General features: G+C 37.8%; 1 protein-coding gene across 1 annotated transcript in view; it reads left to right on the top strand.

The window, feature by feature from the left end:
• Positions 1-16,172, top strand: part of lama5 (laminin, alpha 5) — a 114,936-nt gene continuing 98,764 nt past the window's right edge. The window contains exons 1-2 of the mRNA XM_033969102.2: positions 1-423; positions 9,304-9,456. Of these exons, the coding sequence (XP_033824993.1) occupies positions 139-423; positions 9,304-9,456 (438 nt within the window). The 5' untranslated portion in view covers positions 1-138. The remainder of the gene's footprint in view (positions 424-9,303; positions 9,457-16,172) is intronic.

Genomic DNA, 16,172 nt, shown 5'->3' with positions numbered 1-16,172 from the left:
TCCCCGGTCCCTTTTAGTAACTTTAGTATACAATCCAAAAGATTAGATTATCAAATGCTACTGTTTTAGAAGTTTGCTTGACTTTTTCGCTTGTTCCCTCTTGGTGTGCTTGGCGGAGGAGGCAGACAGGTGGACAGGATGCAGCCGGTCGGGGCTGGAGTGCGGGCGGCCAGGAGAGGGTCACCCTGCCCGCTCTCGGTGCTGGTAGTGGTGGCATGTTTGACCTCGGGATACGCGCAAGAGCTGCCCACGAATGGAGTGAACGGGTACAGCTTGCACCCGCCGTATTTTAACCTGGCAGAGGGCACCAAAATCACGGCTACGGCGACGTGTGGCGAGGACGAAAGCGGCAGAGCGGTGCATGACCTGTACTGTAAACTTGTGGGAGGCCCCGTGTCCGGAGACCCTAGCCAAACCATCCAGGTGAGGTTTTAGCACGTTTTATTCCAACCATTTGAACTTATTATGTCGTTAAAAAGGTATGTTGTGATTTACGCATCCTTTTTGCGCACCTGTGTCAAGAGCCTAACATTGCAGTGGGGGTTTTGTGCAAGCCAATTGATTTGATTATGTGCCAAATTAGCATTGAGAAGAGATTAAATCAAAGTCTAAAATGATAGGACATGAAGAGTAAAGTATAGTTAAGCAGCACTAAATGATTATATATGTAAGAAAGACAAATAACTAATATATTAACACAGTAACTCAAGAAAAACAAAATCCTAGGGCAAAACTATAGGTAATACTCACTATAATCTAACAAACCTATTCACCAATTTGATGCCTCAACAAATAAGTCTAAAACAAGACTTTTTTTTTTTTTCCTTTCAATTGACCACCCTGTTCTTACTGTGCAGCTACATAGCAGTTTAAGACAGTTATAGAGCAGTTATTGGCTTTAGATTACTTTAGGCAGAAAATTAAGACAAAAGTGCAAACTAAGATGAGATCAAGACTGGGGAAGAACCCAGCGGCAGTTTTGCTTTTGTTGTTATAATGCCTGCCAATTTGAAACATGTTTTGACAGCAGACAGTTCAATCAATCTGATGAACAACCTTTTATATCAATGTGTGTCCTGGAAAAAAAAGTTTAAACAGCTACATTTTAGTGAAGAATATAAAAAAGCCAAACGTGGAACTGATTTTTTTCACCAACCACCAAATAGTAATCTAATTTGGAATGCATTTTTATTTTTATCACTACATTCTGATCTATTTTTGAGGAGTTTTCTTTAGGGATCAGTTGCTTCCCCCTGAATTCAACTCTCAACTTTCGACTTACCAATAGGTTTGTCAAAAGTATCGCAAATCAGATACTAAGCAATACTTAAATTAGTATCGAAACTAGTTATTCATCTAATCAGGGATTGACACTAAAACAGTCACATTCGCAGGACAAAAGTGAACCTTTCCTGAATAACTTTAGAATGATCTTGAGCTGTATCAGAACAAGTATAAGACACATAGACTAGTATACACCCATGGACCACTATGGAGCATATCTGGACGACTGAGGGATTACACAGATATAAGATCACAAGGTAATATTGAGTATCGAGTCAGTTCCTTAGTATTAAAATCGAGTTTGACATTTTAGTATCGTGACAACACTTACCAAGATACTCGTTCTACAATACACTTTTAGCTGTCCTACTTTCCCTTTCCACCAGATGAAAGCATATACCACTGAACTGTATTTATGTCCACTTTACGGGTAGGTCCCTTGTCTCTGGATCTTAGAGTGGACAGGAGAGTGGAGGTCAGATCTGTGTACTTTTTGCCAAGTCATTTTTCCGTGCAGTGCTTCCTTTGTAGAACTTGGCAGCACATGACTCAGCCTACTTATAAGGGAATGGACAGGCAACCAGTCTTCACTCCGCACAAACTCATATACTATAAGCTCAACAAATCTTTCAATGTGGACATTTCTATCCCCGAGGGCTTTACAATATATTACTACTGTGTAGCATCATAGCAACAAGCACCGATATGTTAGTCGTCTGGTGGTTCTAGTTCCATCTTAAATTTTTTATTTTTAAATCTATATGTTTTAGCTCTATGTTAAAAGGTGCACTACAGAACTTTTATGGTGGAGGGTCCGCAACATGCTTGTCTCATGAAGATGTTATTGCTTTGTCAGGAATGTTCCACAATAAGGTATTACACTGACATATCTTTCCTTTTTCAATTATGGGGGTTTGTAATGCCTTGAAAATCATGCATTTTCTTATTGTAAGCAGGAGTCACAGGGTCATAGATGTGGCCTGTAATTTGGTCTACCCGTATCACATGCTTGTCTTCATGAAGATGGATAGCCTTAATGCTATACTGAGAAATATTTCTTGGATTAACATCTACATCTACCAGAAAAGTAACACAGCATATAAATTGGTGGTGTACACACCTCTTAGAAATCTAGGTGAGGCTAAACTCATAGTACTAAACCTGGACTAGTCCAGGACTAAACTAGGACTGAAACAGGACCAAACAGGGACAACTGTGAAATCTTAGTGTCTAAGTGGTACTTGCACAGTCAAATATATATTATCAGATGGAATTAATATGGTATATAAGATATGTGTTTTTTCATTTATTTCAAACAAAAAAGCACGAACAGTTTGAGAATGCATTTATGGATTTACAGCATACTAGTACTTGTTGATAAATGCATTGTTGTACTGAAAATTCCAGTTGGTGCTCAGAAGGATCAATTGCATACCTAAGTTGCCTGTGTCCAAGGGCTAAATAACTCATGCTCATGCCAACTCTAAGAAGTTAATGTTACTACTCTCCCCCTTATATAAAATCTGCATTAAAACGTGAGTGTGTTATTTTATATATATATATATATATATATATATATATATATATATATATATATATATATATATATATATATATATATATATATATATATATATATATATATATATATATATATATATATATATATTTTGTGGCATTTCTTATACAAGCCAGTTCTTCTGTTTGGGGCAATGGTAAAGTTTGTTGCATACAGTTATCCAACGTTAGCGATTTTGAATGATTTGTCAGCTTTTTGAGCGGATCAACCCAGTCTGGAGCAGGACACGGGTCAGTCACTGGGAGGAATGTGGAGAGAGAGAGCAGGTGGAGAGAGAGAAAAAGAGAGATAGAGAAAGAATGAACAGATACAGAGAAAGAGAGAGAGGGCAGTGAGGTGAGGTTATCTCCCAGAGGACTTCTCTAATGGTTAACCCATAAAGCTGTTATAATCCTGGCTGGAGTTAGAGCCTGGATACCTGCGGCTTAATTATAACTTAAAGACCAGTTGAATTTTAACAACAAACTCATCAAAAAGTCATCAGCAACAAAACTAGTTTCATGGATAATAAATACAATAGTAGTATATGTTTATATGATGGACATGAAAAAGTCAAGTCTTGAATGAATGAATAATTAGTTTGATTCTCCAGTTTTTGAAAAGTCAAGTCACTTTTTAGCACTTCACTTCACTTTAAAGGTGGATTAGGTAACCACCACCTACTTCTCTTCATGGAGAAATTATTGCTTTCCCTGGAATGTTTCACAGTATTACATTAAACACGTCTATATTGCGGCATTTATTCAATTATTGGTGTTTTATTCCTAAAAAACATTGATAAACTCGCTTCTCCACAGATCTGACTTGCCTTGTGGCATCACCTGCTTGTCTTTATGTAGATAGATACACTTAATGCCATACTGTGGAACATTACAAGCAAAGCAATAACTCAACTGAAACAAGCAGATGGAAAAGCTACATATTGCACCTTTAAGCTACATATTATTGTTTTTTTGTGGAAAAGTTACTTCTGCACATTTATCCCATACTTCACTGCCCACTGGGTTAACCTGTCAGGAAGATTGGACAACTTGGCATCCAGGAGGATCATGGTCAAGCCTATATAGCTCTAATTAACTAAGTTTAATTGGGTAAATCAGGGCACTTAAAGGATACCCTCCCAGACACGAGGAGAAGATGCAAACTCGACACAGAATTTCCTAGGCATCAAATCCGGGACCTCCTCGCTGTGAAACTACTTCCAATAATCTCCTAACCCTCCCATCTTTCCTTCTGTCTTCTCCGAAATTCCTGAGCACCTCCCGGGCTTCCCTTTTGGATTACTGCCTGCTTTCTCCCTTTGAGTCCTTGTCCTCCGATCAGCCCGGGTCGAGTGGATGTTCTGGCATGTCATTAGCTCAGGAAATCTCCCAGAAAAACCCTCGAAATCTGCTCATTACTGGAGCTAAAATGCTTTATGCCTGCGCAGCGAGAGGCTAGGAGTTTGTCTTTCAGGTTTGGGCCCACTTGTGAGCGCGCTCTTAACAGTCTGTGGGGGTTAAGTCTGTTTTGATTTGACTGCGTGAAGCCAGCCTGTTGTGATTAATTAAACAGTAGGAGAGGGTGAGGAATGTGGACTTATATGGGCAACATTTTGTACGATACAATCTGGCTCTTATAAAACTTCTGTGAACCAAGAATGGAGCATAAGAATGTCAACCTGTTCATACAAAAGTACCTGATTTTTTCCATGGAATAAAGTAAACTTTTGTTTTGCCCTCTGTGAAACAGGAAGTGTGCTGTTGACATGCTAGTTGTTGTTAGTATTAGACTTGATACTCAATACTGATTGCGATATCATGATGATAATGAAAAAAAGAAATAGAATGTGATTTTCAACATTAAATAATAATACTTTCTTTTATATTACCATGTGTCCTTATTTTCGTCTTAAACTTGTTCTGATACAGCTCAAGATCATTCTAAAGTTATTCAGGAAAGGTTTATTTCTGTCCTGTGAATGTGACATTTTTAGTATTGATACCAGCTCCAATGAGTATTTAGTTTCGATACTAGTTTTAGTATCAATTAATATCTGATTTGCAATACTTCTGACAACCCGACTGTGACTGCAAAACTCATTCTGGTGAAATATAGAGATGCTAGTTATGAATAGTGAGAAACTTTTTAAAATGAGCTAGTTCTGTTTTTCAGGTTTTTAAGGAGAATTAGGTGCAGTGCCTTTAATTCAGTGCTGACATAGGCCTTTTATCATCTCACCATATATTATATAAGTGCACATAAAAGCAGGTGAGACAGATGAAGTTTGACTTAGGTGAAGCGTCAGGACTGAAGCACACTTCAGCTGTAGCCTGAGGACATGGATTCTACAGAGAGATTTGTGGATTATTCACAACTGGGTTTCCTCGGCTTCCACAGGAGATCAGACATCAGGAGTAAGGACTGCTTTGAGACAATAAAGTCAGTAAGTTTTAATATCACATTTTGTCACTATGTAACTTTGTTGTTACATAGTGTGAGAAAGTGCAAAGAAAAAAAGTTAATATGATAGCTTGTAGAGTCTGGTAAAAATGTATGAACTTTAAAAGCATGGAGGAGCCCTTCCTAAAGTGGAACTAAGCGTTGAAGAAGAAAATACTAAAGGGCTGAATGATACGGCAAAAATAATAATCACTTTTTTTTTATCATATTGACTGATGACAATTTTGAATGTGATTAGATTTGTTCTAGTTAAAAAAAATACTTTTATGTGGCTTTTGATCTTCATTTCTTTAATATAAATAACTCATTTAACACTAAAAATAGTTCAGTTCATTCTGACCTCTGCTCCAAACCGGATGTCTTTACTGACAGATGTAAGCAGACCTCTCCATTAAACCACACAAGCTGATCATTGATGATTTGTGAATGAAAAAACAGCCATATCAGTTTAAATAGATTATTCTATGATTATTACAAATTGTCAGATCTTAAATGCATGTGGTTGGGACCAGATAGCTAGCTATCGGTTAGCGCTCACCTCTGACCCCATAGGTCCACAGTGATAACATCTCGTCACCCCGGCTTGTGCTCAGGCCTGGACGTGTTTGGTTTACTTTGACACTTAGAGCACAGATCAGAGAGCAGATCGACACGTGGATTACCCTAAGCCAGCAGGACAAATGGGGAAAGAGGAGATAAATTAGGCTCGATTTAGTCAAGCCAAACAATTATGGCTCTGTAATTTGACCCCCAGCTAACAGGACAGTCCAGACTTGTATCTGCTACCACTTATGTTACTGCTGTTTTGGGCCTGAGGTAAATGGGTGATATATTGTCCACAGGATCATTTTGAAATGAAGGCAATAACATAGGCCCAAAGATATACTCAAATACTTTGGCTCAAGTTCATAGCCTAGCTCCAGCCCGGCTGTTTATGTGTCGCACTCTGAATTGTGCTCTACACATCAATCTAGAACAGCTCTCGCTAAAAGCAAGAAAAAGCTGAGAAGTCAAACTTTTGTTAAATTCAGTTTTACTAAATAGCCCGTATTTCTGCTAAAATAGTCTACATCAGCATGTTTGTTTTGGTTTGTTTTGGTTTGTTTGGGTTTGTGAACTCTCAAATTGAAATGGCTGACCAGGTTGTTAGATGTAACCTTTTAAACTCAGTGTTGAGCTTAAAGAACCCCTTTTCAGTAGCATTACAGGTACATGGTTTAGCACAATTAAGTAGTATCAACTTGAACTGCACAATTTATTTTTCGTTCCCTTATAATTTAAAATTCCATCAACAGAAATCTATTTATTACAAGCCTCACACTCTGCAATTACCACATGACGACTGACTCACTGGCCCTGTTCATTACACTATTATGTCTCTCACTTACATTGTGCATTGTGCCTGTCACTTTAAATGGTGACAGTAGACAGTGCTCCAGTGACCTGCACTGGATCAGATTTCTGTCTAAAAATGAGAAACTCGAGTTGAGCCTTAGCTTCAGGGACAAATTGTTGTGGTACAACTCTTTAATAGCCGCTTATTGCAGCTCAGAGTAGCTTTGTGTTAAGTAGATTTGAATTACATTATTAATGCATTAAGATTTGTAATGTTCTTATAATACAGTGGTTCCTGGTTTATCGCGGGGTTACATTCCAAAAATAACCCCCAATAGGCAAAATCCATGAAAGTATAAAGATTTATTTTTTACAGTTATATATATTTTAAGGCTGTAAAACTCCTCACCACACACTTTATACACTTTTCTCAGACAGGTATGAACATGTTCTCACATTTTTCTCTTGTTTAAACACTCTCAAAGTTCAAACCTTCATAGATTAAAAAAATAAGCACAGTATTATAGAACAAAACCAAATACTATACTGTATTGTACATAAAAATGACACCTTTTAGAAATACTGTAACAAATTAAATTTTAATGATCAACCTACGAAGCTGGACACATAAGAAATGATTAATAGTGACTCACGTATATTTCACAGTTCCTCTGACCGCGCCTCTTCCTCTAACCACGCCTCTTTGTTCTGGCACCACTCCACTGTAGTGTTTCATAAAGGGTTTTAGCTTTTGTGCAGATGATGTTAGTATCCACTGTAATGTCCTTTTTCCTGCAGTCACTGATCTACAAAGCTAAAGTAGACTTCATCCTTATGCCCTACAGCGGCGTAACTTCTACCTCAGCGTGTCCATGTCCTGCTTAAATAGACCAACACGGCAGGACAGTTACAGCTCGTCTTTATTCAACAACTTTACTCATCTCATCTGGTGCGTGCACTGTGCGCATTCACTCACTCATGTTACATTTTTATCGGTGCACTCCTCAAATGCACTGTACCGCAACAATAAGTAGGAACCAATATTATTATGAAGAAAGTAAATAATGTATCCAACATAATATAATAATATTCATAGTTAATAAAGTACAAAGTAATTATACAAAATACTAATGACTCAAATAAATGTTAATACATAAAATAATATACGTCAAATAAATCAAAGGATACATAAATTTGGCTGAACGCATTCTGTACTGTACAGACGCGGCACGTCCCTTAGCCAATCAGGACTCAGAACACAATGCGCGTTCATACAGTGTAAAAAAAAAAAAGCATGCAAAATTGCACCCAAAAAAAATCCGCAAAACAGCGAGACCACAAAAGGTGAACCGCAATATAGCGAGGGACAACTGTAGTAGAAAAATTTGTATTAGTAGAATGGACAGTAGTTGCATGGTGGCTGTTTAGGCTGCATTTACAATTGTAGATACCACAGTGGGACTAAACATGGACTAAATCCAGAACTAAATCTGGACTAGACCAAAGCTATACCAGGACTAGAACAGGCCTCAACCAAGTCTACAGGAATAGTAGGAAGGAAGTTGAATCAAACCAGGATAAGTTAGCAGTCTCACCTTACCACTAGGGTTGTCCCAGATAGTCAGATCAATACCACTGATCACTATCTGGGTATCTTCAACTCTCCAACTGTTGTCCCACAACAGGGATAAGAAAAGGTAAAAATGTGTTTTAACTGTTGGTCACCGATAGTTTTTCTTGCACTGAGACAGTGCTTTCTATGCCTCCACAAAGCGTGCTTCCCCTGTCTTCAAAATTATTCGTTCTGTCTGTCAATCTCCAATCTGTCAAACTGTTTCCTGCACAAGTGGCTATAATTTAATTCCTAGTTGGTAGGGTCAGACTATGCTTTTTAATAATTGGCTATAAATAAATGATACTGTCTAATAATAATAATACGTCACAACCCTCCCTGGATATTGTTTAACAATTTATTTCCATTCATCATCCCCCCCAGACTAAACTTAAAGTTTTGCCCCTGTCATTACTAAAAGTAAACGATACTCATTTGAGAAGGTATCAATACTAAAATAAATACACAACTAGGACAAAGTCTATAACAAAACAATTCAAAACAAGCCAATTCTCTATGTTTCCTGCCTTGACTATTCATTTTGCAGCCCAAAACAAAATACCTTTGCAAACATGAATCATTGCAGACAAACACTATATTATCTACAATTATAAGATTATATGCTTGCGTGGTTTTGAAATTTCCTATCAGTCACACTGGCTTGTATAAACGAGGTTCATAGGCATGCATGACGTCCCAATCCTATCCATTATTAAGGACACGTGTTGGTGCAGGTGAACACAATGTATAGTGTGTATGAATTGCCTGGTTATTTTGAGTGCCAAACCTCACAGACCTCAAAACCATACAGTGAGAATTAATGTTACACAAAATATTGCCTCTCATACTTGCATCTTACTTAAAGTGTGAGGTTGTCTATGTGTGCAACTTTAACCATAGAAAGCTCCTCTGTATTTTTAAAATCCATACAACTGAGCAAGGATGCAAAGATATTCTAAAGTATTAAACATTTACAAACTTCTATTACAAATGATCACATTTTATATATTGCCTTTAACTCAATTCTACTTTTCCACCTCCTTTTTTCCAGGGCCAGTACTGTGACATCTGCAGCCCGGGGGACAGCGACCGTGCTCACCCCATCACCAACGCCATCGACGGGACAGAAAGGTGGTGGCAGAGCCCTCCCCTTTCCCGAAATACTGAGTTCAATGAGGTCAACGTCACCCTGGATCTCGGACAGGTACAAATCCACACACCTGAAACATGTGTCAGACGTGTGTGTAGACTTTGGCTCAAAAGTGTTTCATGTTTAAGTATGTTTGGAAAATACAAAGTGCTTAAAAACAGCTATAAAACATTCCATTATTCTAAATATTTGTGGTCCCATGAGCTACCAACATTGCATGGTTCTGTTGTGCCGTTGAGCAAAACACTTTACTTACTTGATCTTGCCATCTTACCTTTTATGCTTTAGCATAATTGTATTATTGCTGGTGGTTCAAGATGCTGTAGTTGCAAATTGATTTCAGAGGGATAAAAATGAGCAATGTTGCCATAGCAATTAACAATTCAAAACTAAATATTTCATCTTTTAATGGTGACAATTACTCAAAATGGCCCATCCACAAATAAGTTCACCATTACTACAAGTATGATTGAGAAGTTAATGTAATACGTAGTGTAATGCACCAAATTATAAAGTTACTTGACTATTTTGGCTTATTGGTTGACTTAGTAAATAGTACTTTTTTAAGATATCCCTTTTTGAATATGTTTGGTAGCAGACAAACTTTAATGAACAGACTGTGTAGCTTCAATGCACACTTTCCTACAGCTGAACAGCTATTCTCTGTGCATGTAGCTCTTGTCTAGCTCTTGAATACATGTGTTTAGTGGTGGTCCTCTGGTCGAGTGGCTTTTTGTCCAGACCCTTGTGTCCTATTAGAGAGTATTTCTGTCCACTCTCCCTCTCCCCTCTTTCACTCTTTCTCTCTCTCTCTCTCTCTCTCTCTCTCACACACACTCTCTCTCTCTCTCACACTCTCTCTCTCTTTCACTCTCTCTTTCTCTCTCTCTCTCTCTCTCTCTCTCACACTCTCTCTCTCTCACACTCTCTCTCTCTCTCTCTCTCTGTTGCATCCCTCCATCTTGGCTGCTTTGTGAATGAAGGAGCCAGTAAACCTTTTATGGGCTTGTTTACCTTGTGGCACCAATGAAATGATGAATGAACCATCTTTACACAACAATATGGGAAAACTGTAGAGAAGCCAAATACACCTGCACAAGGTATTTCTGCTATTGTTCTCAAGTTGTAAGGAGGCCATGCTAGCTAATATAGAGCATAGCGTTGAAAGTCTTCAGTTTCCTGTATTTTAATTTAAAGCCAATTGTTGTTATTTTTGGTTTTGTTTAGTCCTGATTTTCCTAATTTTGGTTCTGGCTTAGTACTGATTTTTGGCTTTGACTGATGATTCAAATTAAAAGTGTGCTATGTAACGTTTCTTATTGGGGGGCCGCCACCTACTTATCTCCGTATCACACTAAACTTATCTATCCTACATTTATTTCATTAGAGGTGTTTTGTTGTTAGCAAATACACTGAAAAACAAGTATTTGTACTTTAAGCACACTCGCCTCTCGGTAGATCAGACCTATAACGTGGCCTAGCGGTGTCTCCTGGAAGATGGATAAGTTTAATGTAAAAGCAATAACATCTTTATGAAGACAAGTAGATAGTGCACACCCCACCAAAAAATGCATATAGTACATCTTTAAGTATTATGAATGATGAAGGGCAGAAATTTGATCTCCTATAGCCTTGTTCAGCTTTTAAAAATTTTTACTTTTTCCATATTTGAACCTGTATATGGTAGCCCTGCAGGGTAAATATCACTCCATACACTCCTATTTGTTATATTACACTTACTAATACACCAGCTAATGCATTTTAAGCCCTCTCTAGCTATTGAACCACTTCTACCTCCCTGTCACCCATTGCCGCTTATGTTCTGGGGGAGGGGAGGCAGCAGCGGTCTTACTTTTGTCCTAAAGAATGTAGGTGGGCTTGGGGCACCTCCACCTGACTACCGCGCTCCCAGTCCCAGATAGGAATGCCAGTTAACCTGTCCCGGCCCGCTCACAGGCTTGTTAAATTACACCCTCACCCCCCTATGCCTTACCCCTTTTTCCCACTCTGTAAAGATTCCTATTTTTGGGACATCCTACGCTTTTTCCTTAGTTCTGTTCTATATCCAGTGGAGTTTTTATGAGCGTGCTGTTATCTGTCACCTGCTAGGCTCAAGTCCAAAGTCAATGAGCAATAATAGCAGTAAAATAAACCTACTGTGTTTTTATGGTTCAAGTAGGTTTCAGTATTGCAGCAATGTAAAGGTAGTGAAACTTAATGTGTGTTGTGACTTATATGTCATCGCCATGGTAATATCAGTAACCAATGCATTATGGATTATTAGCATATTAACATTAGTCATCTACCTATTCCATCTAAATCACATACTCTCAGACTATAGAATACAGCAGTGGTATGTGAACATTTGCATTATTTTAGCTAGTTGTTCTCTTAAAAGCCACACATCTTACCTTTTTTAGTCAAAGTGATTTTTACATATCCAAAATTTTGATGGCGTTTGATGTTTTTATTGTACGTGGTTTATAGTTATTTGAAAGTTTCACCCACTAACCAGAAAGTTGGTGGTTGAGTCCCCACTAGGGCTGTAGGTCTTTAGCTGTTTAGTCGATTAATCAGTCAATGGTGTCTTAGTCGACCTAAATTTGTACTGATCATTTTATTTTGGTGTTTAAGGACTTGAATGTATGGTGTGAGTTATCTCAAGATTTAGGAGTTAATCTACCATTTTTACAGTTAGTTGTGTTTTTGCCACGATAAATCAACTAATCGATAGGCAGGGCATGTTTTTTAGTCGATCACATCCACACTATGGCTGTTGTGTTGCACCAGCTCTGCATCCATTATTGCATAGACTACATCTACATTTTAGTCTCTGGATAATTCTTTAAGATTAAAATTATAGGAAATTCAAACTCATTTTCACAGAGGGCCACATCAACAAAATGGCTGCTCTCAAAGAGCCAGATGTAATGTAAAATAAATGCAACTAGTTTTTAATCTTGTTAATTAACCGTTCCTATATTTATTACTTATTCAAGTTACAAATGTTGCATATGGATTTGCATAGATATGAAAAAATGGCTGTTTAACTGTGTATCTCCTGAACCATACCTTTTAGTTTACTTTGTCACGGGCCTTGAGTTTGACACATACGTTCTAAGTGATGGGACACCAGTTTGTCTCGAATTACATTACATCAGATGGCTTAATCAGAATTTGGCCTAGCATCTACTTTTATTGGCAATAATTGATATCTATCCAATTACATTTAACCAAAGACTGTTTAGTTGTATCCAGTGTACTTTGCCAATCCTCTAGTTGTTACAAATTGACCATCTCTGTCTTAAGTCACATGAGCCTATCTCCCCTGATAACCCTGCCTGATTTAGACTCCTCCTATCACCACCCTGCTGTCTGTCTATCTCAACTCTTCCTTCAAGAGTTTTTCCATGTTTTTGTTGTCAGACATTTTGAAAGTAACATGTTGAAACTGTCTCCTCTTTTTTAGCCTTGAGGGGGGTTGGAGATAAGAGTTATGAGTTTACAATAAAAAAAACAGTTCAAACAAAATGAGTCACAACAATGAGTGTGCATGGTAGCAGAGTGGTTAGCACTTTTGCGATTGCCAAGTAAATATCACTAGAATTGTGGATACTTGTGGATCCTTGACAAGTAAAGATGGAAGATACATTATTCTCATTTTTGGAGTTTCCTTGGCAGCATTTTATTTAAAATTGTGTACAGATGCAGATGTAAGTTATTTTAACTTTATCTAGAGTTTGTGCATCAGTATTACTAATTCTTTTAGCAAGTCAGTGTGAATATTGTAAACATCCAATTGTAGTCTGAATCGATCTGCACTTCTATGGTGTCACATATAAAGACTGAACAGTTATTTTTAATTTATCCTGAAACATGATAAATGACTGCTGTGTGTGGCCTGTGTGTGGAGTTATAAAAATCTTATCTACATGATTGACTTTATCAGGACTTCCCATTAGCCAAAACTGGCACTGGAACTTGGTCAAAGCACAGAAAGAGCATAAATATTTTCTATCTTTTATTTTTATCTAACCTAGTACCTTCTTAATTATTGTCACCTACATTACTCCTACAATCCTACATTATCATTCTGTGTTAGTTAAAGATGCACTATGTAACTTTGCATAGCTTTTTTTTTTTTCTTTTTTTTTTAGTATTCCAGGCAAAGCAATAATATTTTAATGTGTCACAATTATCATGCCACAATAACTGGATTTATGATTATGTAATTATTAAAGTTGCTGACAGTTTAAAAATTTTATGGATATTAATAATTATAATTTTAAAAGTATGAATAAGTTCAATATTTATCTGTTATAGTATTGTACTTTGTTCTAAGTGACAGCAACAATGATCTAGAAGAGATCGTCAGGGAGAAGTAGGTTTGTTCTGCACTTTCTGGTGATAAAATGGTGATTATCTTTGTTGGTGATTATCACAATCCTATAAAATATCCCACGAATTATTGTCGTCTACCCTTTTTATCATTACAAAACCATATTATTGCTTACTGTCCCATCCCTAACAGGACCCCAAAAACATGAAAAAGTACATAGTGCAACTTTACATCTAATATTTGAAAAGGAGGTGGTTGAATCCAAGCTTCCACTTATACTTACTGTTTTGTTCTTGAGCAAAATTGTTTTGAGGGCAGTGCAGGTGGCGATTGGCAGACACCCTTCCATGTATCAGGGCAGCTGTGGCTACAAAAGTTGTTTTTCACCAGAAGCTTTTATTAAAGTGCAATACAAGCCTATTATGGCACTGGTAATCACTGTACCATCCCCAATCATGGATCAGTTCTGAAGGATATGCATGCAAGGGCATCTGATGTAAATTCCGATGATGTATTTTCACCCACCAACTCAAAGTGCTGCTGTTTGATGCCAGCACAGACCAACCGCATACTGTTGTTGTGTCCTTGGGCAAGACACTTCACTCACCTTGCCCGTACATAAATAAATGCATACAAATATTAAAAAAAAAAATCTTCAGGCTGCACCAAATAGAAAAATGCAATGCAAAATCCTGAACTTGCATTAACTATAGGCATATAAACTTGTCAGGACTTGGCCTCTGTTATAACTGCAGGGGTTTTCCAATTGCACCAAAAAGCAGAAGGAGGAGGACGAGGAGGAGAAGGAAGAGGAGGAGGAGGCTGGTACAGTAGAAAGCAAGCCTGACATTCACCACATCAATGAGAGGAAGTGTTCCATCCACAGACACTGGCACCAAGTGACTACATGCTCTCAAAACAATGAAGCTACTGACGAGTTACACACATCAGAAAGGGTGGTAATCTAGTAAGGATCCCTGGACATATATAGACACGATTTCAGCTAATGTTTTAGGTTACATTTTAGAGTGTTATAGTTCATGATTACCAATTACCAAATAGGGAATATTAAAATTTGGGGTTATATTACTGACCTTTTGTGTAAATGTTATGAAAATGTCATCTAAATTCCTCACAGTGAAAGGCTTACATAAAGTTTACTTTTTTTCTTATCTTTCCAGTTGTTTGTTACATACAAAAGAACTAGTTTCATGTTAATTTAGTAGTTTGTTTTATGTCAGATGCCCTTTCTGACACAACCAGCTACATCAGAGTGGACTACAGTGGGTACAGAATGTATTCAGACCCCCTTAAATTTATCACGCTTTGTTATATTGCAGCCATTTCCTAAAACAATTTAAGTAAAATTTTTCCTCATTAATGTACACACAGCACCTCATATTGACAGAGAAACGCTAAATAGTTGAAGTTTTTTCAGATTTATTATAAAAGAAAAACTGAAATATCACACAGCCATGAGTATTCAGACCCTTTGCTGTGACCCTCATATATTTAACTCGGGTGCTGTCCATTTCTTCTGATCATCCTTGAGATGGCGCTACACCTTCATTGGAGTCCAGCTGTGTTTGATTAAACTGATTGGAGTTGATTAGGAAGGCCACACATCTGTGTATATAAGACCTTACAGCTCACAGTACAGGTCAGAGAAAATGAGAATCATGAGGTTAAAGAAACCAACTGAAGAGCTCAGAGACAAAATTGTGGCAAGGCACAGACTGTGATCCTTAAATGGAAAACATTTGGGACGACCAGAGCCCTTCGTAGACCTGCCCGTCTGTCCAAACTGAGCAGTCGGGGGAGAAGAGCCTTGGTGAGAGAGGTAAAGAAGAACCCAAAGATCCCTGTGGCTGAGCTCCAGAGATGCAGTTGGGACATGGGAGAAAGTTCTAGAAAATCAACCATCACTGCAGCCCTCCACCAGTCCAAGCTTTATGGCAGAGTGGCCCGACAGAAGCCTCTCCTCAGTACAAGACACGTGAAAGCCCACATGGAGACTGACTTAAACCCAATTGAGCATCTCTGGAGAGACCTGAAAATGGCTGTACACCAACATTCACCATCCAACCTGACAGAACTGGAGAGGATCCACAAATCCTGGTGTGAAAAACTTGTCGCACCATTCCCAAAAAGACTCAAGACTGTATTAGCTCAAAAGGATGCTTCTACTAAATACTGAGTAAAGGGTCTGAATACTTATGGCCATGTGATATTTCAGTTTTTCTTTTTTAATAATTCTACAAAAATGGCAACAATTTTGTGTTTTTCTGTCAATATGGAGTGCTGTGTGTACATTAATGAGGAAAAAAAAAGAACTTTAGTGATTGTAGCAAATCGCTGCAATCTAACAAAGAGTGACAAATTTAAGGGGGTCTGAATACTTTCCTTACCCACTGTATATAGTTGAAGTGTT

This window comes from Periophthalmus magnuspinnatus, chromosome 7 (assembly GCF_009829125.3).
Source record: "Periophthalmus magnuspinnatus isolate fPerMag1 chromosome 7, fPerMag1.2.pri, whole genome shotgun sequence".
In the NCBI taxonomy this organism is placed as follows: Eukaryota; Metazoa; Chordata; class Actinopteri; order Gobiiformes; family Gobiidae; genus Periophthalmus; species Periophthalmus magnuspinnatus.
This window is presented reverse-complemented; position numbering and strand designations above follow the sequence as displayed.